The sequence below is a fragment of the Mus musculus genome, chromosome 4, assembly GCF_000001635.26.
Source record: "Mus musculus strain C57BL/6J chromosome 4, GRCm38.p6 C57BL/6J".
Taxonomy (NCBI): Eukaryota; Metazoa; Chordata; class Mammalia; order Rodentia; family Muridae; genus Mus; species Mus musculus.
This window is the reverse complement of record NC_000070.6, coordinates 88,187,762-88,211,623: the sequence shown is the minus strand read 5'-3', so window position 1 is coordinate 88,211,623 and position 23,862 is coordinate 88,187,762. Positions and strand designations below refer to the sequence as shown.

Here is a 23,862-nt window from a genome sequence, read left to right as displayed (position 1 = left end):
CTGCTGCAGCAGCTAGGTCAAGCCTCTCATTAGCAACCTGACAAAGAGTTTCTATCTCCCGTTCTATAAAATTATTTTTATTTCCAGGTGAAGCTCAAATATCTATGTATTATTTCAGATGACAATATATTTCCTTTCCTCGACTCCATTTTCTTCCCTGCCCCCACTCCAACTGATATGCTTTAATGAACCCATCAAAATACCTGTAACAAAAGCAGGCACTGAGAAATCCAATAGAATTTATATCCCTATTCACACCACTCTAACTGGTCCATAGCTTTTGGGCAATAAAGTAAGAAAGCTTTAAAGGAAAGGAGGAGGGGAAAGGCATTGAGATCAGATAATGAGAAATGGAGAAAATGTCAGCTACTTGATTTCAAAATTAACAAAACACAAAATTTATTCAAATTACTTGCAATGCTATCCCTAACAACTTTATTGTTCCCATAAAAGCTAACCTGCATCATCTAGTAAAATGGCAGAAATTTTTAGAGTGGTGATAAACTATGAATAAACACAGGAATAATACTGAATATTAGCCAAAGGAAAGAAGCTGCAGTCCCTACTCTAATGACTCTCTTATGAACACCTCAGATCAATAACTGTTTATTCACTTCTGAAAAATATTTCATAACAGATTTACCAATCAACACAGTTTCCAAGCAGAACTGAGACCTGAATTTACATAATCTGTCCTATATATAATCAAAGACTCTTACAAAGAAAGCAAATAGAATAAGCAGGAAGTCATTGCACTTCATCGTATCTTAAAGTACATAACCCAGCCAGCCCGGTGTCTACGCCTGTGCTTGCATGCACCCCCTACAGAAAAGAATACAGAAAGTGCATGGCATGTTACAGAAGACAGAGTGTGGCCCTAATGGACACTGACTAAAAATGGTCTAATGAGAAACATTGAAAAGCAACTGTTATCACACCACATCAAATTAGGAAAGTTTGTTAGGCAATCTGAACGGAATAACGTGATTGGCCTCCAGTGCTCCCCCACTCCCACCGTTTTTTTCTATATACAGACAGCAGAGAGTGAATCTTCAGGGGGGATTTCCCAGAAGGGTGTCATTTACCACTAAAATATTTCACTCCAGCAGTTGAAAGACCATAAAAGGGTGAATGTCCTCCAGAGTCTCTAATAACGGCAATAGATCTTGTGTTACTATTCACAAGTGACCACTCAGTCAGGCGATTTAATTTTTTCCCCGGCAGCATGGTTGGTTTCACACACAGTGTAATAACAGTTTTTGCACAACAAGACAATTCATCCGATGAGGAGAACTGCATTAAGCCTTTCATGAACAGCATGTGCCACCACAGCTTTACCCAGAGTTTGATTTAAGACAGCATAACATATGCATGCCTGGTTCTCCATTTTTTTACGGTTTCAAAAATGATTCCTGAACTTTCTTCAGGAACTTTCCAGACCACTGCCTGTGCCCTCTCCTACTTCAAAAAACAACCAGGAACTCATCGACTATTCAATGAGTGCTACAAAGATGCACTGAGAACCAGGCAACAGAAATGCATACCAGACTCCTCCTTTCTGCATGAGTGACATTCTAATGTCTCAAAAGGGAGAGAGTAAGAAAGGGGACATAGAGAACATACCTGGCCATTGAATCCACCTTCGTTCATCAAGGTATGACTCCAGTGTACCACTATTGTAACAGTACATAGCTGAGATGCTTTAACCAAAGTAAATTTGGAGACCCTCATTTGTAAATTTCAACAAAGCACAAAAATATAAACAGAGAAATCGAAGGAAAAGTGTGAAGCAGCCATCTGGTAGTGGCTGCTGTAGTAAATGTGCCAGCATCATTCAAGGCCCAGAGAAGCCGAAGCCTAAGACTATCCATCCACATGCTCACTCTCATGCTGCTGAGATTACTAAGGTTAAACCCATAGCCCCAGCAAGAGTGTAGTGACAGCTGGCAGAATTCTCCAGAGTCCCCTAACTTTACAACCTCTAATTGATGCTGATAGGTCTGGTCATCATCTCTCCACCACCCTGCCCCAGCCCCTCAGAAACCTCTGATATCTGCATCTGGAGGGGCTCTTTTGGGAAACAGGGTCAGCACACTGTCAGTACGGTGAAGGTGTCTGTACATCTCACAGCCCAAGAGGGATCCTCCTACTGCTCCATGGCCAGCAGCCAAACTTGCAGAATGAAAGTCTCATTAGACTTGGCACAGGGAAATGGTGTCTGCCTTATCCATTCAACAATCCTTAGGAATCGTGCTGTTGTGAACAGAGCCCTGTATATTCCCCTAGAGAGCTTCATCCCACTGGATTTTTTAGTAACACCCACCTGAGTTGCCCACATTTTATTATAAGAAATACTAACACGTGTTTTGCATTGACAAAATCTGTGCATGGAAGCTGATCATCACAAGTGCTAGCCAGCTAGCCATCACACACACACAAACACACACACACACACACACACACACACAAACACACACACGCTTTGTTTTTATATTTTTGCATCAAACATATTCCTCTTCAGTGTCACTTCCTCTTGACTTCTTATGGATTGCCTGATTACAGTTATGGCAGGCAAGTACCCAGAGACTATCATAAAGTCCCAGCCATCACTCTCTTTTAAGTTTTGAAGGGCATCATTACTAATCACTCTATCACTCATGTCCCTCAAAAGTGAGCGAGGTGCTTTAATGTGGACTAGAAGGAGAGATCAGAGGAAGACAGGAGCAGGTTCAAGTCCCAGTCACTAAAGTTGAGACAAAGAGCATGGGACGTGTAAGACTCACAGCCTCCTGGTCACTCTCTGGAGAACTATCATCCTGGCCCATCCTCTCATTTCCTAGCATCTGCACTTGAGTGACTGAGGAAAGGGCTGAGATGTCCGGCAGTTGTTGGACACCTCGGTTTGTTCCTATCATACTATAGGGTCCGCGTGTTTTCTCTCTTCCTTATATAAACCAGGGTGTCCACCAAAACTGTTACTTTTAAAATCCTATCATAAACACTTCATCTACCCCAAGTCTGATTTGCCCTGGTGGTTTAGAGAACTTTCCTCATCTTGCCCAACTTCAAGGCTTCAGGAGCTCATTTTTCTCAACAGCTATATCCACTTCAGGAACAACTTCCCTCTTCCCATGTATCCAGGTTAATTCAGAATGGCTAGATGTCTCTCTTGCCACCCCACTGTGACCTGATACCTATCAGTGCCTTGGCATATGTTCTGCATTCTGTCTAAATGTTTCCTCATTCCCCTACTTTAGGGAAACATACGGGCACTCTCCTCTGTGTTGCAAAAATGCTTATTTACTGCCACAGTGCAAAGTACTGTCTTGTATGGACAGTCATTTTTAGTGACTCTATCAATGCACTGAGCCTTAGCATTCCTGAGTGCAAGACAATATCCTTCCATCTCAATGTTATCAGCACCTACCATACAGGAGGGCTGCAATAAACATATGTTGTGTGATTAAATGTGTGACCTGAAAATGCTTAATAAATAACATGGGGCCTAATAAAAACACGACATGCACAGTATCTCAAGCTGAAGGATAACTCCATGATAATTGCACTTAGCACAGATAAAGATGCACCACTACCATGAAAGATTAAATACAATTTGCCACGAAGTACACATAAATAGTAAACTGCCACCAGCATAATTGTCATTAATAATAATCCAGAGTATGAGAAATAATGAAGATAGACAAGATTGAATTTGAAAAGTACTAAAGAAATAAAAGTCAATTGCTTACACTATTACTGTACAAAACTAATTACCCAAGTGTTACCAACCACCAGGACCTGTTGATGGATCTTAATGAATACATAATTTGATCATTTTAAATTAGCACACTCTTCATATTAATGTAAGTGAGCAAATTTAAACAATCTAAAAACCAGTAACGTCAATACCTGCTAATATTTTAATTCAGTCTATATCAAATTACATGAACTCTAAATTAATAAAGTTCACCTACTCTGATGCCGGTGTAATCTAACTTAAACTAAATCTAACGACCATGAACTCCACGATGTTCCATCCATTTGCCTGGATAAACATGGCAATTTCAGGACCTACTTTATTGGCTTGGGGAAATTATTTGTAGCTAACAATTGCTACCTGTTACCTACCAATCAAGAGATAAAGCACAGGAACCTTCCAACGATGCTGAGAAGCAAACACTTTAAGACATGGCTTTCCTTGAGAAATCCTTTTATGAATACTAAATTTAAACTGTTTCTACTAAAAACTGCATTTCAACATAATTTACATTTAAGACAACTAGATAGGTCACTTTAAAACATTAATTTGTCATTACTAATCTCATCAAGCTTGGCAACATGATATGCCAATGATAGCAATATGATGAATTCAAGTAAACATTTTACATGCTTATTTTCTTTGCAGAGACAGGAAAATATATAAATTGCCTTAAATTCAGAAGCAATTCATTCACACAAAAGAGTTATTAATCAAGATAGCAGAACTCATGGCTCCCAAAGTCCAGTCAATGCAGGCCTGCCAAAGGAACCATCTCTCGACCTTCTTAGCCAGTTCTCTGGATCACCTGCTTTAGAACTATGCATCTCCACCCACTGCAAACAGACTGACTTCAGAACGCCCAAATGTTATATTATATTAACTTTTCTGAAAAAACTCACTTAAGAGCCTATACTACCTATGACAAAATGCTCAAAACTGACACTGATGGGCTAGAAGCCTAGTGGGCTCAATAGACATGGGCAAAAATGAGAATTCGGTGAAGGACCTAACACTCCCACCTACCTTTGAGAACTCTGGAGCTAAACTCCTCTATCAAATCAAGACCTGTAATCCCCCTGACAGCTACAGGACATAATATCTAACTGGGATTGTGTGCTGGGGGCTTTGTCTCCCCCAGAAAGAAAATGAAATGGGAAGCACTGAGGAGGAGCGACACTGGGGAAAGCAGAGCTGACACAGCACTCAAGAACCGCCAGAAATGCGTTTATTCTGCTGTTTATTCGGTGAAGTTGCTCAAATATAATCCTGTGTCGTGGACAAATATTTTCCAGTCCATATGGGATGACAAGAGGCAATATATTTCTAATTCATTTTAAGGAACTTGTATTTACCCAACAAGAGTTCTTCAGGAACCACCTCTTCCCAGCAGTCTTGGGTGGCCCCTCACAGGACTTACTTGTACAGTTCTGGGGTCACACAACGTCTTCTCTACACTGGAGCACAACAGGGTCTTCTGCAAGTGCTCTTACTCCCCGTGACCACATCTCCAACTGCCTTAGCATTCCACATCCCGACTAACACAGATGTTGCGAGGCTGCTCTCATGAATGCATTCTGAAGAGAGATGCCTTCATGGACCTCAAGATCCCAAACTACCAGTGGACAACCTCACCCCTTTTCAACAAGTCAACCACAAGAACATGCCATTCTCTCAAGATTTCCCAAACATTACTTTCCAAACAAGTAAAATACAAAATAAGCTATTTAGTAAAATATTTTCCTAAATATAAAAACTCGTCAATTATGAACATTCTGAGAAACTATACATAAAATAGCTTTTGGCCATTTAGCAATAAACTCCAGTTGACATCTTGCCTTTGGTTTGATGAGATTGTTTGATCTCTTCCTTTTGAGTTTTAAGCAGAGGCCCAGCCTACCAAGGGTGCCTCATAGCCAGGGGAAGAAGGTAGGTTTCCTTGATCTGAATGTAGCACTAGGCTGTTCTTCATCAAATTCCATGCCTATTCTTCTATGTCAGTAATACTGAAACACCAAGATTTTGTTTTAGTATATTATTCACAAGCTGGTAGGATTATTGTGGGTTAGAAAAATCAGAACCAACCATTCCTTAAATGGAAGCTTTAGCTAATCGCTAATCTGTAGCTATATCGCCATTAACTCAACATAGTGTTATAGCTGATGCAAGAACCTGATACAAAAGAGACTCCCTGGATATAAACCATAAGCTTCATGAACACTGCCCAAAACCAGACTGATGGTTTAAAGCATCTTATTCTACGGATGCCTTCACAGAGCATTTAAAGAAGAAATAAACATTTTGCCACAATATATTTGCTATATCCTGACCATTGTATCTTGGCCTGTGTTCGCTTTTGTCTAAATGCCTCATGCAGACAAGCTCATCCCAATTTTTCTCAAGGCCTAATTGAGGTTATAGCTACCAGGAAACAGTTCAGCATTTCTTATCTCTGAAGGTCTTTAGTCAAAGTACTGTACATTCAGGCTTCTTTCGCTGGTGTGAAGAACACAGGCAGCCGACTGACTTCAGGGGGTAGCATTTCACAGAACTCAATGACAATAGAACAGAGTGCAGAGTGGCCAGAGACTCTTTGTGTACGCCCTTTTACAGAATACATCTTCTCCCTTTCTCACAGCAGTAACTCACAGACCATTAAATCTCACACATTTCCTATTCATTTTCTGTGTTAAAACATAGCTTATGACCCTGAGTAGAACTATCAAGGATTCTGCCCTGAAAGTCAACTTTTACTATTTGATAATATATGACTTTGAAAAGATCAGAAAGGCCATGAACCTCGCCACTTAAGTGATTTCAAATGGCTCAAGCATGTATACAGTTTCACAAATGGAAAGGGGGGGGGGGCGCTGAAAACATCACACCATTGTCAAAGATTACAACAGCTCTCATTAAGAAGACCTAACAACCAAAACCTGAAAAGGATAAAAGGACCTCAGAGACAGAAAACGCAAGTGACAATGACAACGAAAATACACAAACATGACCTTCATCACCTTGAAACAAGAAGGTGAGAAAGTGCAGACATGGAGCTCTAGGGACTACCACTTGGTAGACGACCGCTTGGTGCAATGAGAGGAAGGTTGAAGGAGGAAGCCGGTGACTTCCTCAGGTCAACTGTGTGAGTCTTCTGCTGCCTGATTTTAGCCATGTGTAGAATCTAAAAAGACCACCTTATAGATGCTACCAGAGGCCTGAGGAGGAAGAGGCATAGATCTATGGGGGCTAAACTCAATAAAAACAAAAACCATTCTGGAAGGCTTTGCACAGCAGGGGGACTGCAGGTAATAATACTGTGCATTTCTAAAAGCTAGAATACTAGAATAAATAAAAGCCAGAATAGACACTGAAATATTACAAGAAACCCCATTAACTTGCACAGTGTTTCTTTTATATATTGGTTAATTTTTTTTTAATTTAAAAGATGTTCCTCTTTATATTCAATTTAATATATCAGTAAAAATGCAATGGATACTCCTTATACACAGTATTTGAGTTATCCACCTGAAAATTAGACATCAAAATCTTCAATCTACCCAAAGCTGGTGACCTTGATAACTAATGTTTACTCGAGACACTAAGTTGTCCACTGACCTCCACATGCAACACAGGTCATGGCACACACACACAGATAACTTTTTCAAAACTAATATCCACTAATAGGCAGACTTTGTTTCCAGAAAAGGATATAAGCTTTCGTCAGGAGATCGCCTAGATAAGTTTATAAGTCAGATGATTAAGCAATTGGGAAATCTGATAAACCTTTTGTAGGATCACAAAGCCACAAGAACAGATCCTCCAGCACCCCCACTATCTAGACTATAACACTAAATACTGACCCTAAAGTGAACCTGTGGTGGCTTGAATGAGAAATGTCCCCAGTATTTGTCAGATACTTGAACATTTGGTCCCCAGGTGGTAGCACTGTTTGGAGATGTGATGCAACCTTGATCTGTTACTAGGATGGGCTTTGAGAGCTCATAGCCTCGCCTTACTTCCAGTATGTGTTCTGTGCTTGGAGCTTGCAGCTGGAGATGTAATCTCTTAGCTCCCTGATCCTGTGCCGTACCTATTGCTTATGGCTTGTGCTTTTGACCCCTCCAAATGGATTCTCATACTTCCAAAACTATAAGCCAAGATAAATGCATTTCTGCCTAATTGCTTTTCTTCTGATATCTTATGACAGCCATAGAAAGCTAATCGATACAGGAGCCCCAAAAAGAGGAGAGATGGCAGAGGATTTAAGAGATGAGTATCACCCTTTTGGCTGGAGGAAAAAAAGACCATTAGAAGAAATGGGGTAAAGGGATACTCAGGTAGATTCAAAGAAAAATTTACCTGAACCGCTCGGGGTAATTATGAATGAAACATGCTGAGATCCAGAGTCACAGCTGGCAAAGAACCAAACAGAAAATCCACAAACACAGGCAAAGTCATGCAGAGTAAGGAAAAGGCACGTTTCTCACAATGACACGATCTGGAATATGAACTGTGTTGGGAGAAGGTACTGAACTAGTGCTGCCTCCTATGAAGAATGCACTCAAGGTCGACAGAGCAGAAAAGGGAGACTCAATAATGGGTTCACAGAGACAGAGGCAGCCAGCATTTGCTCTGAAAGTTAGCATCTTAGGGAAGCTATACTAGACATAGACTAGTATTGTTGAATTGTCCACAATCACCTTACATAGGTGGGCAACACTGGCTAAATGTTCACAATTTGCTTTGCTAATATCCTGAAAAGGGTCCTCAATTGAACTTTAGAAAAGTCTTCGTGTAGGCCTGATTCACATTGTCCCTTAAAGCACTCTGCAGCATCTATGCTGAACATTTCCTGCTACTCACTTCCCACGTAGTATGGCCAGATCCTAAGCAAACCTGAGGCAGAGGAGACAATGGTCAAACGAGCATTGTTTCACACAAGCCAGGGACCATGTGTTTCCAGTGTCATTTAAGCATCTCTTACAGAACTGTCATGAAATACATCAGAATAAGAAAAGTAGGAACTATTACTTAAAACTAATTGATAAGGACATGCTAGATAGACTGTAATACTCCTATGACCAAAGCACTCTGGGAGGCTAAGAGAAGAAGATTATGATGCTGAGACCACTTAGAATGAGTTAAAGCCAACCTGGGCTACATAGGAACACTTTGCCTAAAAAAAAAAAAAAAGGAGGTAGGCTTACTATATGCAGAAATATGACATGAAGTCTTCTCTGTAAAAATAAATCCATGGGGTTAAATCTTTCAAGATTTTCAGGGAAACTCATCAGATGTTCATTCTTGTATGTTATTGCCTTCCAAAAAATGTAAGTAATACACTTTTTTGTTGTTCTCTAGGGTAATGTTTTTCCCATTCCTCTGTTTTATATGTATGGATGTTTTGCCTTCACTTATGTATGTGCATGCAGTGCAGACCTGGTGCCAAGAAAGATGAGAAGAAGGTAGCAGATCTCTTGGAACTAAAGTTACAAATGGTTGTGAGCCACTATGTGGGTTTTGAAAATTGAACCCAGGTCCTCTATAAAAGTAAAAAGTACTCTTAACAACTGAGCCACCTTCCCAGCCCCGAGTAGTGGCGAATTTTATTGAACACTGCCTGACCTGAGTTTATATCTTCTGTAAATTGAGTATTGGATGAGAAAACTAAAAGAATTACTAACAATTGCTGGTACTTTCTACAAGTTATTTTGTGTTGTTGTATGTTTGTTTGTTTGTTTGATATCACAGTATGTATCCAGGTAACTTTTAAGTAGTATTCCCAAGGCCTAAACCCCTTCATACCACTTAGCTTCAGTTTTCTAAGACCCTACTTGCCTTAAAACTACAGGAAAAGGCAAGTCTCATCAGGAGGGAAGTGGAGGAAACCCTAGGCAACAGTTCCGAGTGAATGTGACCTGTTGACCCAGGCATGGCCATGTCAAGGACCATAGCCTCAGACCAGTGGGGAAATGATAGTAAAGCCTTCTCCCTGGGGTGAGGCGTGGAGGGATGGTGTCATGGTTTGTAAATTCTTGGACCAGGGAGTGGCACCATTTGTAGGTGTGGCCTTGTTGGAAAAGGTGTGACCTGGTTGGAGTAGGTGTGTCACTGTGGGTGTGGGCTTAAGACCCTCACCCTAGTTGCTTTGAAGTCAGTATTCCACTAGCAGCCTTTGGATGAAGAGGTAAAACTCTCATCTCTGCCTATGCCATGCCTGCCTGGATGCTGCCATGCTCCCACCTTGATGATAATGGGACTGAACCTCTGAACCTGTAAGCCAGCCCCAATTAAATGTTGTTTTTTATAAGACTTGCCTTGGTCATGGTGTCTGTTCAACAGCAGTAAAACCCTAACCAAGACAGATGGCAAAGCCTTCCCCTGATCTGTGTGTAGTTATTGACAGTGCAGAAAATGTTCCCCAGAGTTTTCTCCTTACACCTTCACTTTCCCCAGATAGTCATAGCCCAAAAAATGTTCCCTTATAGAGACTGCTCCTACCAAGATTAACTAAAACTACTTCCTTGTTCAGTGGGATAAAATAACCCCGCCTCCTTAGTCAGCTATATATAACAATAACCCTGCCTCCTTGGTATCTGTAGGCTATAACCCCACCTCTCTGTTCAACTGTATACAATACACATGCCGAGCTTTCGCGAGATGCTGAGGCTTCTCCATCTGAGATACCAGACAACCTTATCTTAGCTTTTTTCTGTGTCTCTTTTCTTAAGGTTTCTCCCTGGAGTCATGCAAGGTCATGATAATACAAAGCCAAAGTCAGATTGAGAGACTAAGGAGTAGAACACACACTGGAGAACTACCAGTAGATACTAATAATTTATAGTATTTTTATGAATACTACCAGAAATAATCTCTATTGTCACCACTTATGGTAGTTAGAAGAATGTCAGCTTATACTTCAAATATAGCTTACTTGTTTCAAATGTATAAAATATTTTCTCTCCTAAGATCTTACATCATAGTCATATACTAAATCAAATGTCATTGCAGCTCACCACATTTTAGGTGGTTGAATCCTCCTTGGTACTTCCCAAAAGCAGGGGCAGAAGGCAGCCTTGAAAAGGCTATACCTCCCATGTCTACTTAGTCTCATAAGAGTTTAAAGTCTTCCTTTAGTATTAACTCTTCCATGAACTTCAGCCAACTGTCCTCCTACAGGGATAAACTCCCATGAAATACAAATATAAATATGTGTCACATAGTTTTATAACCAGAAAAAATAGAAATTACTTCACCCAGAGTGGATTTCAATGCAAATGAATACATTCATAGCATCTACTCACTACTGTAAAATTTGCTTTGTCAAAATATTTAGTTCTCCTTTCCTTTTGGCTGCTTAAACTGTAGCTAAAGACTATTAAAATAACAGGATTGATCACATTGTAATGAAAACAGAAAGAGGGAAAAAGAACTCACTGTTTCCTGTTTCTAGGGTACTACCTCTGCCTGCTCCAAGAGGCTTACCTGCAAGCTCTTAGGATGGCATTGTGTGTGGCTGGGCATCCATTTGAGTAACAACACTTAAGCATTTCACTCTACCATGCTTTAGTAGCATAGGATATTTTTCTGATTCGCATCAAAACTATCCAACAAATGATCATCGGATGTACAGCATGACTTAAATACATAGCACTATTTAATGAAGTCTTAATGAATAAGTAAATGAACCCAGGTGATCATTCTAATGATTGCCATTTCACAGAACACACACAAATAATGCTTATACAGAATAAAACATCAGGTGCTAAAGGCTGCCAGACAGAACATGGAGGAATCTGAGCGGGAAAAGCATCCGACTTCTAGGGACTAGGAGGAAACGATATCTCAGCACACTGATCTCTTCTCAGAAGTTGAGTAATTCCCTAGATACATAATAAGTTTGGCTCAACAGTTTTGTCTTCTTAGCAGACTTCCATGACTATTAAAAGGAAATTATCCTTCCTTTAAGAAATCACGTGGTACGGATTGGATACAAGAGGTATTCTCTGAACTCATATTGCACTTTAGCTCTGAGAATCAAGCTGGAACTGACCTACAAGCATCTTCACTACTGGCTAGTCTCCACGGTACCAGAAGGCACAGTGCCCTCTGCTAGGAAAGAACTATCAACAGTAGTCCCACTTAGCTGTAGGGCCTGTGTGTCACAGGATATATCCTCCAGGTAAGTAAGACATGCCTACCAGTACTATGGTGGCAGGACTGTAGTAGGAGCAACCAAACACTTTCTGGTTGAATCTGAAGTCTGTTTGTGTCTGGTACTATAAATGCAGTCAAAAAGTCTTTGGCTTGGATGGACATGGGTCTTCCTAATCTAAAGTGCAAGCTATTGCTGCTATTTAGCTAAACAGACATGCTAAACATTCTGTTTATAACCACAGATTAGCACTGCTGTCAGCTTTCACCAGAAAAATTCCTTTTGCAGTGAGCTGCAGTTAATGAAAAGACTCATAAATAGTCAACATGCTGAAAATAAGTGACTGTTAAATGCTCAGCCTTAAATCATCCCTCTAAGGCTCGGGGAACACTGGGGAAGAGGGGGCTGAGAGATTATAAGAGCAGGAGACAGGATGTAATGTAGTTGGAATTCTTTCTTCCAGGCAAACCTATGGCCCTCTTGAATTCTCATTGGCTGTGATTAACTGCATAAGATTGGAATTGTCGGTGTTGTGTCATTGAGAGGGGAAGGGCTCATGAGGCCTTCTCCCTTCCCGAGGCAAAGTAGGCCCATGCCAGTGGCTGGCAGGAGTTTGTAAAGTACGAACCTCTCCCTCAGAATCTATAGACAGTTAATGAGAGAGTAATTTTCTTCAGTAGTAAGGTAATCATGATCCTATAAATAGCCCTTTACCTTGCTCATTCATGTAAGTAACCTTAACCTTAGTTAAGTTCATTGTTACACACACATGCACACACATGTATATACATATGCATGCACACAATATGCATGTCACAATAAAATGCCATAATGAAACCTGTTCTGTGCATAATTAATACACACTAATAAAATGTAAAAGGAAATAATTCATCTGTTAAGAGCTTGGCTCCCCTTGATAAAACCAACCATGGAGATGCATCTGGCCCACTTCGCTTCCTATTCTGACCTATCAATGGATACACAAATTGATAGCATTATTGGAAGGTAGTAGCCAATCTGGAAGAGGAATCTGGTTTGAGGATCTCTATGACTGGTAGCATACCTTTATAGAGTATATCTTACCCCGGCTGTTCTTGTTTCTCTTTGCTTTCTAGCTGCGATAACCTAGGCAATTTTACCCATCATGCTTTGCCATGGTGTTTCTACCTAGCCACAGAACTAAATACAACAGAACCAAGCAATGATGGACTGAAATCATCTCTCCTCTCTTATGCTCTTTTCAAGTATTTGCCAAAGTGACACAAATTCTGACTAAAATATTCTTAACCTCACTCAGCACAACTCTAGTCACAAATCCTGAAAGTTCACCCCACTTCCATTCTGCCTAGAATGGCAACTAAAAATGTCTCCTTATGTTATCATCGTATTTGGTATATTATGGACACATGAACCAAGGATCTAAGCATCTTCTGTTCTTCGATTCCTTTTGGACTGTAAAGATGAAGTAATAATTCTCTGTAAGTCTTCTACATAATTCACAATGGGAAATAAAAAAATAACTGTGCCTTGAATATACTACTCAGGTCAAGATTGACCTAAATCCTAGTCTAATAAAAAAAAAGCAAAACTGTTCTTAAGATGACTACCCTAAAACCAAAGGAACTCAATGAGTAAATAAAAAAATAACAGACAGGTGTGTGAGTGGTGTGTGTGTGTGTGTGTGTGTGTGTGTGTGTGTGCGCGTGTGCGAGTATACATTATGTAGGAAGCGTATACAGATCAAGGCAGACCATAGTATTATTTCAAGGGATTCTTCTTTGCATGATCTCCAGATGCTGCCTGAGCTTCAACTACTCTAAGAGTGTCCTACATGGTCTAAGCAATGATCCAAACACTGGCTAAGAGTGACGGTCTGTAAAACGTATCAGAGAACTGGACTAGAAGAGAAGTATTACTTGATGAATACAATGGACATGGTAAGCTGAGAGAATGAGAAACTCCCAGCACGGAACCTCCCACCATCAACATTTCTCACCAACAACACCGACAAAAGTTTCTAACTAGGAACACATGAGTTTGTATTGAGAGGTGAAATTTTTCTTCACAATGTATGAAAGAAAAAAACCTAAACACAGACACATTAAATGGAATATAAAATAATGCCATGTCTGCCGGGTTAGGAGAGCCTTCCTTCATGGAAAACATTCTAGAGACTAACCAGTAAGACTGTGTTAAACTTATTTCTATTTTTAGAGGAAGGAGGGAAGTCTTATTTATGTCTGACTGCTTATTACACTCAAGCTCCATGCAGACAGGAAGACAACTGTTTATCCTCACGGCCTTGTCTGCAGATCAGGACCACACAGGGAAGGACACAATGTTTTTGTTTATTAAATGACTGAGGATCAAACTGTAAGGAATCTGTCATGAATTGATTAAGCAGGGTCACATTAGATCAATATTAGAACTAAAAAGAAATGTACCGTGGAACCCGTTGCGAAGTGGAACAAAAATATACTGAATTCAGGGTTCCTCGAAAATTATAGTTTTAATTAAAGGAAAACATTTGCATTGTTACGGGAACATCAACTCAGAGTAAGAAGAAAGAAACCACACTGGGTAGAGAGACATTTTTAAAGCCATAATTTAAAACTTCATAAATAAACTAAAAATTATCCATAATAATAAATACTGAGTGTTTCTCCCATTACTTTTCCATATTCTCTGTCTTTACCTGAGAGGAATCTGCTTGAGCTAACTGTGTGGTGACCCTCAGTATCTGCTGAAGATTCTGCCCTACATCTTCAACAAGCAGGTAAGCCAGCAGTAAGAAAACGTGTGGGGGGATCACTGTAGTGGCAGAGAGCAAGGACTCCACTGTAGCCAGCCAGTCACTAGTGGCAGACTCTTCTCCAATGACGTCAAGAATCCTCCAGGCTGTGAAGATGGAGCCATACATGCTGCTTACAGGAAAAGCAAGCCTGCAGGAGATCTGAGAAACAGACACAAGAAGGCATTTCAAAAAGGAGATGAGTGTGTGTCAGAAAAAAATTCCTATTCCTGACATTCACCCATTTTATAATGCATTATCAAAATCACCCCCCGCCAACAACAAAAAAATTGATACTTTGAGGTCCTGCCAAATGGCTCTCCACCCAAATGTGAGGCAATAGGATCCGACAAAGAGGAAAACAGTTGTTCCATAGAACCTAGGAACACTATCGCACAAATTTTTCTCTATTTACTATTTACCTCCTATTAAGACAGAGGGGAATTAGATCAATATACAAGATCCAGAGGCAACAGAGTTTAGGAAAAAATCTATTCCCACTTTAAAAAGCTTCAAAGTGATCAACAATGAGAAGAAAAATAGACACCGGATTTAATTTGCCCAGCTCCAGGCCCTTGTAAGTGGCAGCTCGAAGCAGATGGCAGACTTGGACACAGGACAATTCACATTTGTAACAGACAGTGTGTGGATGGGAACAGAGTTGCTTCAGCTTGAGCCTGGTAATTCATTAGTAATTGTGAATAACTTCAGCAACAAAATGTAGCTAGCCCAGCTCTAAGTCAAACAAGACCAAGAGATGGTGCTGCATTTCAGCTAATCAGGGAAAAGGTTCCTCGCTTAAGTGTGGCAGTGTAGTCAGGTTCAGGGAGTGCACAAAACTGTGCAGTGACACTTGAGGGGAAAGAACTCAGGAAGCCACAGGCATTGCAGAAGCATTTGACACTGTCTGCCAATAGAGTCATTCACACTTCACAGAAGAGGATGGCAGAAATTAAACTCTCTTACCTTCCTATTATCACACGATGGTTTAAGTATAAAAATAATCATTGAAAGGGTGAGAAAGACAAATGTTATAATACCTGCTTTTTTTTTAAGTTTACAATTTTGTAGATGTCAGTAATTCATAAAATTCTGAAACCATCACCAGGGTCTACTTTTATGATATTTTCATTATTCCAAGGGGAAAAACCCCAATTGCCTACTTCTATTCCCTGTGCCTGGAAACTACCCACTGGTATTGTATTTCTACTCTATTTTATATGATAATTTTGGATATTTTATGACAGGTTTTATACAATAGACACCACTCATTTTGTGGCTTCCTATCACTTAGCATGTTTTCAAGGATTGTTCATGTCATAGCTTGTGTCTGTACATGTTATTGCTAATAGCACTGCATCGTACATTATATATGATGCTCCTCTTGTCAATCCATTCATGATAAATGAGTAACTGAGCCATGTCCATCCTGGGAGGCAATTATAAACAACGCTATCAGCATTTCTACCAACATTTGTAAGACAATTTAAATAAACACACAATTCTTTTGAACATATGATAAAGAGTGGCTGTCAGATTTAAACATTTAATAGTACTCTAAAAACAAATGTGGAAGTTCTAGCCATACAAATAACTAATATGAACAGATTCACCAAGTGAAAATATAAGAGATATAAATAGTTTACATAGAATGCTATTTGTTTTTCCAAACGAGACTGAGGAGAAAAGGATATGTTATATTGCATTATAGGGTAGTATGTTGTATTGTATTGTTGTAGAATACAATACAACTGGTAACCATTAAGCAAAACATCCTCTTTACAAGAGTAAGGACAGCACTACTAGGACTCACATGAATAAAAAGGATGCTCAGCATATTCTACTTTATACTTTCTAAACCATGTGAATGTGCTACTATTTTAAAAATCTTACAAAATTTAGGCTTAAATAATAATCCAAATTTATATTCCTTTATCTTATTAAAAAAAACTGTTGACAAGAAGATAAAATTCATTAATGACTATGGCCACAATCTTTATACTAATGAAAACCAACACTGGACTTGAGACATAAAATCTTGGTCTTCAGAAAACCCAAGTCAGCCATGAAACATCATTGCAACCACTCTAAACATCACTTTACTCATTTATCCAATTTAAATAAAGACTAACTTCTTTCCAAGATAGGAAGAAGATATGAAACAATCTAATATCTAATAAGCCAGCGAGATGCCTAAAGTTGCAAATATAGGAAAGCATTATCCCTGTCTTGGGGAAAGAAAATCCAGTGGTTAAGAGTAGAAAAGATTAATAACTGGAAATGAACATGAGCCATGAACAGCGTCCAAAGCAAGAACATGCTCGGGCATAAGTAAGCAAGGAAGGGAAGGTAACCCCGTGCTACTTGAGGCATTACCTCCTTCTTGCTCTGGTTTGCTGGCTTGCTGACAGGTAGAACAGCAGTAGGGAAGCAAAATGCTAAATAATATATCACAGTAAGATCCCCGTGCCCTGTTGAATGACAGCTGCTACTGGCATACTGTCAAGAGATGGGTGTCATCAAGGATTTCCCTACCCGGAGAGGAAAAACAGATGACAGGGTGAGTATGTTCTGCCTTTCAGATAAAGAAGTAGAAAGTAAAAGGGACTGGTAATATGTGTATTATAGCACAACAGAAAATAATAAAGAACACTGAAATAAATCTAGAACTTAAATGAGGATGGCATATGTAATACCACCATTGGCACAGTGGGGCAGCAGGTTCAAGACCAGACTTTTCTCAAAACAAAACAAAGCAAAACAAAACAAAGTAAAGGGCTGGGCAAAGTGGTGTGCACTTCTAATCCCAATAGAGGCAAACAGTTCAAGGACAGCTTGGTTTTCATGGAGATGTACAGACTAGCCACACTAGTGAGTTCCACCTCAAAAACACATAATACAAAGGAAAAAATACAAGAATTCAAAAGATTAATAAATAAAACATACATCTGGGGGGCTTGAGAGATAGCCCCACAGATGGCCCTGGCTGATCTTCCAAAGGATCCAAGTCTTGAAACTGTCCATAACACCAGTTCCAGGGGTCTGATACCCTCCTAGAGCTTCCATAGGCACAAATGTGATATACATACATACATACATACATACATACAGTCAAAACACCAATGCAAATAAAATTTTAAATTATAAATATGTATTAAAAAGCTATTAAATGAATTTTATCGATTTTTATAAAAGAATTTGGGATAACTAGCTTTAAACTTTAGATTTTAATTTTATATTATTTTAATTATAATTTATTATTGTTAAATATATTACTATATATTCAATTTAGAGTTTAAATCTAATTTTAAAATATAAAATTGTTCCAGTGCTTTAAGTTTGAATTGTAAGTCAGACATCTGACAGCCTTTGTCCAGCTAAAGAAGTCTGTGACTACAGATGAATACAAATCAACAGTAATGAATAACATTTATCTGTAACATTTATCTATAACACTAACTACAATAGACTTTAACAAGCAAAAGGATGTTGACATGGAAATCCAGCACTCAGGAGACAGAGGCAGGGGGAGTGTCTATGAGTTTGAGGTTAGCCTGGTCTATACACCAGAGATGCAGACAGAAACTGTCTCAAAACCCAAAAACAAAAACAAAAAGTGTCTTTCTTTCCCCCCTGTGTTCCTATGAGGAATGGAGATGAAAGCCGAGAAGTGTGGGAATACTTGGTTGTTGAATAACTCAGGTCGTCCTCAGTATAAGATCAAGCTCCAGCTGCATATGTAGCAGAGGATGGCCCAGTCAGTCATCAATGAGAGGAGAGGCCCTTGGTCCTGGGAAGGCTCTAAGCCCCAGTGTGGGGGAATGCCAGGTCCAGGAAGCAGGAGTGGGTGGATTGGGGAGCAGGAGGGAGGGGGTAGGGGATTTTCTGAGGGAAAATTAGGAAAGGGGATAACATTTGAAATGTAAATAAAGAAAATATCTAATAAAAAAAAAAAGATCAAGACCATCCTTAATTTTCAACCAAAAGCTCTTAAGAAACCAGGTCATTTCAACTTAACTTCAAATTCACTATAGTCTTTTCTATGAGCCCATCCTAACAATACTATCATTTCCTCCTAAATTCCACACAAAGATAAACTAATGGAGAGAGGGAAGAGGGGAAGAAGGGAGGGAGAAAAGGAGGGAGGGAGGGAGGGAGAAAAGGAGGGAGGGAGGGAGGGAGAGAGGGAGAAAAGGAGGGAGGGAGGGAGAGAGGGAGGGAGGGAGGGAGGGAGGGAGGGAGGGAGGGAGGGGTGGATAGTAGTTATACATTATTGGATCTAGCGTTACAGAAGTAATATCTGAAACTAAAATCTATACTTCACAGCACATGTGACTGGAACACACCCATGGCCTTTCTAACCTCAGACTCCTGACTAGGACATGAGTGTTTTAAGAACACCCTTGAAACTGGGATACAGGTCAATGGTTGACCTACTTAGCATGTGAGAGGTAGGAGTTTCATCCTAAGCAATACACAGAGGAGAGAGAAGAAAGACAGGTAGGGGAGAGGATGGGGAGAGGCTTGCAGATAAATACCTCTTCATGATCCCTAGGATAACTAAAATCGAAAGACAAACAGTAACAGCAGTGAGCAAGATGAAGAGAAACTGGACTCCTCGCAAACTGTGATGGGAATTCTTCAGCTATACAGCATTAGAATAAGACCCCTCTTTCAGCAAAATCTTGCTGGCATATGCAATAGTGTCTGCATTTGGTGGCTGATTATGGGAAGGGCTGGGGGGGGGGGAGCAGTCTCTGGTTGGTCCATCCTTTCGTCTCAGCTCCAAACTTTGTCTCTAACTCCTTCCATTGATATTTTATTCCCTATTCTAGTGAGGAATGAAGTACCCATGCATTGGTCTTCCTTCTTCTTGATTTTCTTGTGTTTTGGAAATTGTGTCTTGGGTATTCTATGTTTCTGGGCTAATATCCACTTATCAGTGAGTGCTTATCAAGTGACTTCTTTTGTGATTGGGTTACCTCACTCAGGATGATATCCTGTGAGGCTTTGCCAGTGCCTGGCAAATACAGAAGTGGATGCTCACAGTCATCTATAGGATGGAACACAGGGTCCCCAGTGAGGAGCTAGAGAAAGTACCCAAAGAGCTGAAGGGGTCTGCAACCCTATAGGTGGAACGACAATATGAACTAATCAGTATTCCCAGAGCTCTCTAGTTGCATATGTAGCAGAAGATGGCTGGAACAACATTATGAACTAACCAGTACCCCGGAGCTCTTGACTCTAGCTGCATATGTATCAAAAGATGGCCTAGTCGGCCATCACTGGAAAGAGAGGCCCATTGGACACGCAAACTTTATATGCCCCAGTACAGGGGAACGCCAGGGCCAAAAAGGGGGAGTGGGTGGGTAGGGGAGTGGGGGTGGGTGGCTATGGGGGACTTTTGGTATAGCATTGGAAATGTAAATGAGCTAAATACCTAATAAAAATGGAAAAAAATTACACATTTGTGCTGTTATATTTGCAAATTAAAAAAAAATAAATGTCAATATAAATTAAAAAAAAAAAAAAAAGATGGCCTAGTCGGCAATCGTTGGGAAGAGAGGCCCCTTGGTCTAGCAAACTTTATATGCCCCAGTACAGGGGAACGCCAAGGCCAAGAAGTGGGAGTAAGTGAGTAGGGGACCAGGGCGATGGGAGGGTATGGGGGACTTTTGGGATAGCATTTGAAATGTAAATGAAGAAAATATCTAATAAAAAAATTTAAAAAAAAAGAATAAGACCCGTCAATTCTATAAATCTACCTGGGAAAAATAAAAGCACATACCACATAAAAAACTCACATGTCAGTGTTCATCACAACATATTCACAGTAACAGAACATGAAAATAGCCCAAAGTTCACCCATAGAGGAAGAGAAACAAAGCGTTGTTCAGACATGCTACTAGGATAAAAACTGAAGCATGCTTTTAATCATAACACTTGGGGGGCAGAGGCAGGCCTCTGGGCACTTAAAGCCAGTTTGGTCTACAGAGTGAGTTCCAGGATAGCCAGGGCTACACAAAGCAACTCTGTCGGGGCATAGGGGTAGTACAAAGGGCTACTCTTCCTAGGATCTCATCTCTGTTCAAGTTCCAAAGTAGACACCATAGACAATTTCCTCCCTAGAGAGCAGATTAGTGGTTGCCTAGGCTGCCACTTAGGAGTTAATATCAGGTTATGTGAGGTGTAGCTTTTGAGATAATACTAATAAATGTTCTAAGGCTTGTAGTGGTAACTTTGAACAAACTGGAAGACCCTGAATTGTACATCTGACCTGTATACAATACATATGTGAACTGCATTCCAATATGCCATTAAAGGTTAGGTAAATGCACTCATACACATAAAATCAATCTAAAGGGGTAGGAGGCCCCAAAGCACAACTTTTGGCATGGTAATCCCTTCTCTGTGCCTAAGTTAGCTCTTAGATAAACTATGCCATGGGGTGTGGTATGACAGTACAGTTAATAGAGAATATGAAATGGAGTCTACAACCCTATGACAGCAAGATGCTTTGCTACTCATTTTACCTTGGCCCAGAGAGATCAGCCACCAGTCAAAAACCATGCAGCTGAAAACAGAAGAAAGGAAGAAAGGAAGGAAGAAAGGAAGAAAGGAAGAAAGGAAGGAAGGAAGGAAGGAAGGAAGAGAGAGAGAGAGAGAAAGAGAGAGAGGCAGTAATGACTGACAATGACGAGAACCTATTTTAGAGTCACTGTAAGAAACAGGAGTTTCTCATACTGCACATACTCCGTAGGTCTTAACTTAGCTCTTAGTAAGATGACAACTCACTGAAAATTTCATGACTATTTAAATTAAAAAACAAATATCCTATATAGTCTCTGCTCCCTACAATTCCAAATAAAGGCTAACTGTGACTACTCTATCAACAGGGCCGAGAAATACTATACTTACACACACACACAAGCTTGCAGTAGACCCTAGTTGAGTCAAGCTATCCTAATCTTCCCGCCGACTACAACAGTTTTATAGAAATGAGTTTGTCCTCTGAATGAGCACAGCAGTTCAGCCCCAAGTCTCCATTCACTGTATCTCATCAATCCAGTTCACTCCCCATCCCCCAAAACTTCCCCCAAATCTGTCTTACTGTCAGGTACTCAGTGTGATCCATGTCCATCCTCTGTGGGACCTGTGATAACACAGTGGTACCTGGTCAGCATTCCTTCTTTGCCCTTTTAGTGTAGTGCAGGTCACTGTCAACAGAGGGCACAAGAGCCAGACTGCCTCTTTATCTGAGAGGAGTAACAGTTCCCCATAATTACTCTCCGAGCATTCTTTAAGGAATAACTAAGTACCTTGACTAGTCAACAATTACTTGTAGGGGTTTGTTTTATTCAAGTTTCTCTCCTTAGTGGCTCTAATTCATGCACACCAATGTTTCTTTTATTCTCTATGTACTCTCTGGCTAGTTTTCTGTCAACTTGACACAAGCTGGAGATATCACAGAGAAAGGAGCTTCAGTTGAGGAAATCCTTCCATGAGATCCAACTGTAAGGCATTTTCTCAGTTAGTGATCAAGGGGGAAAGGCCCCTTGTGGTTGGGACCATCTCTGGGCTGGTAGTCTTGGTTCTATAAGAGAGCAGGCTGAGCAAGCCAGGGAGGCAAGTCAGTAAAGAACATCCCTCCACAGCCTCTGTATCAGCTCCTGCTCCTTGCCCTGCTTGAGTTCCAGTCCTGACTTCCTCTGGTGATGAACAGCAATGTGGAAAGTATAAGCTGAATAAACCCTTTCCTCCCCAACTTGCTTCTTGGTCATGATGTTTATGCAGGAATAGAAACCCTGACTAAGACACTGTATTATCTTGGGAGAATTTTTAAACACCTTAGAATTTATGACTACTGGCTCATAGCTCCTTAGCCTCAGATTACAAGAGATGGTTTAAAATATCACACTTAATAGCCAAATAGAAAAAGCATCTTGTTTCTCAAACACTATAAAAAATACTTACTAGACTTTAAAGAGATGAATATCATGTTTACCACCATACATGTTTACATCTTAAGGATGAAAAGATATTCAAGCATGTTTTACTTCCTGGTTCTCGGGCTCCAGGGATGGAGGAGCTCAGCTCGGCAGGCTATGTAACCTACAAACTGTGCTTCTGAACAGCTGAGTTGTAAGCAAACACTGAGTCCAAAGCACCTCGAGAAATCACTAAACACAGCAAGCCTGTGCCTTTCACAGAAAGCGTTCTGCAATAGATCTATAGGAAAATGGGCTAGTTTTGGGAGACGTGCACGTTTTCTATGAATGAAACTTGTGAAATCCTGAGTATCCACCATGCACTAAACAATGGATCAGGTAATTTGAATGAGAAGATAAGTTCATATGCTATTTAAGTATAAGAGAAAGAAAACACTCAGCTGGCACTGGCTAAGATATTTTCAACTAAAGCCTTTTCCTTTTCCTACAGTCACCTGAGAAATATAAAGGTGAAACACTTAGTACAGAAACGACTACTGCAATTTAATGCTAACAATTTCCATTGCTGCCCTTTCCTAAAGGCCTGGTAAAAGAGTCAGAATCCTCCCTGCCCCCCCAGCCCCCCCCCCCCCCCGCGCACCCCGCCCAGTGAGCTCCCCTTAGCGTTGAAGTTACAAACATGGAACCCCCCACATTAGCACACAGTATTTTGTGCACTGGGTAAATAAAAGCTGGAAACACACAGCACAGTGAATACTGACTTGGGGGCTTGAGAACATTTGGCTGTATTTGGAGGAACGGGCAGTTCATACAGAGCACACAAAAGAGTGTGAAAGCAAAAGATCTGGGAATAGACTTGGTGAGTATGAGGCAAGCAGAATTAATAGTTGTGTTTGGCCCATACTGGTGCCCGAGGAAGAGAATCCCACAGTAAATGTGGCTGGAGTCTTTAAAAAAGATAATAGAGGTCCACTCTTAGCCCCACTAAGGCAGCATAGCATCATGAAAAGGATATTTATAGCATTGCTAGTATCCCTTCCGCCTCCCCCCTCGGCAACAGCTGCTAGAGAGAAAGTGCAGCTTCCATCTCTGATGAATAAGACACACACCTGAGCAAACAGTAAGCCGACTCCTGAGGTATTAGAGTTATGGTGAGCCTCAGTAAATAACACTTGTGACTTAAAGGTACACAATTGACAATACATCCTGC

General features: G+C 40.4%; 1 protein-coding gene across 6 annotated transcripts in view; it reads right to left on the bottom strand.

Moving 5' to 3' along the window:
* The window catches only part of Focad (focadhesin), a 316,392-nt gene that overhangs the window by 199,388 nt on the left and 93,142 nt on the right, over positions 1–23,862 (bottom strand). For 5 of the 6 annotated variants that reach the window (XM_030253421.1, NM_001081184.1, XM_006537886.3 and 2 more), the window contains one exon: positions 14,608–14,865. The exons of the other annotated variant lie outside the window; for it this stretch is intronic. In XM_030253421.1, the coding sequence (XP_030109281.1) occupies positions 14,608–14,865 (258 nt within the window). The remainder of the gene's footprint in view (positions 1–14,607; positions 14,866–23,862) is intronic. 6 annotated transcript variants of the gene reach the window in all.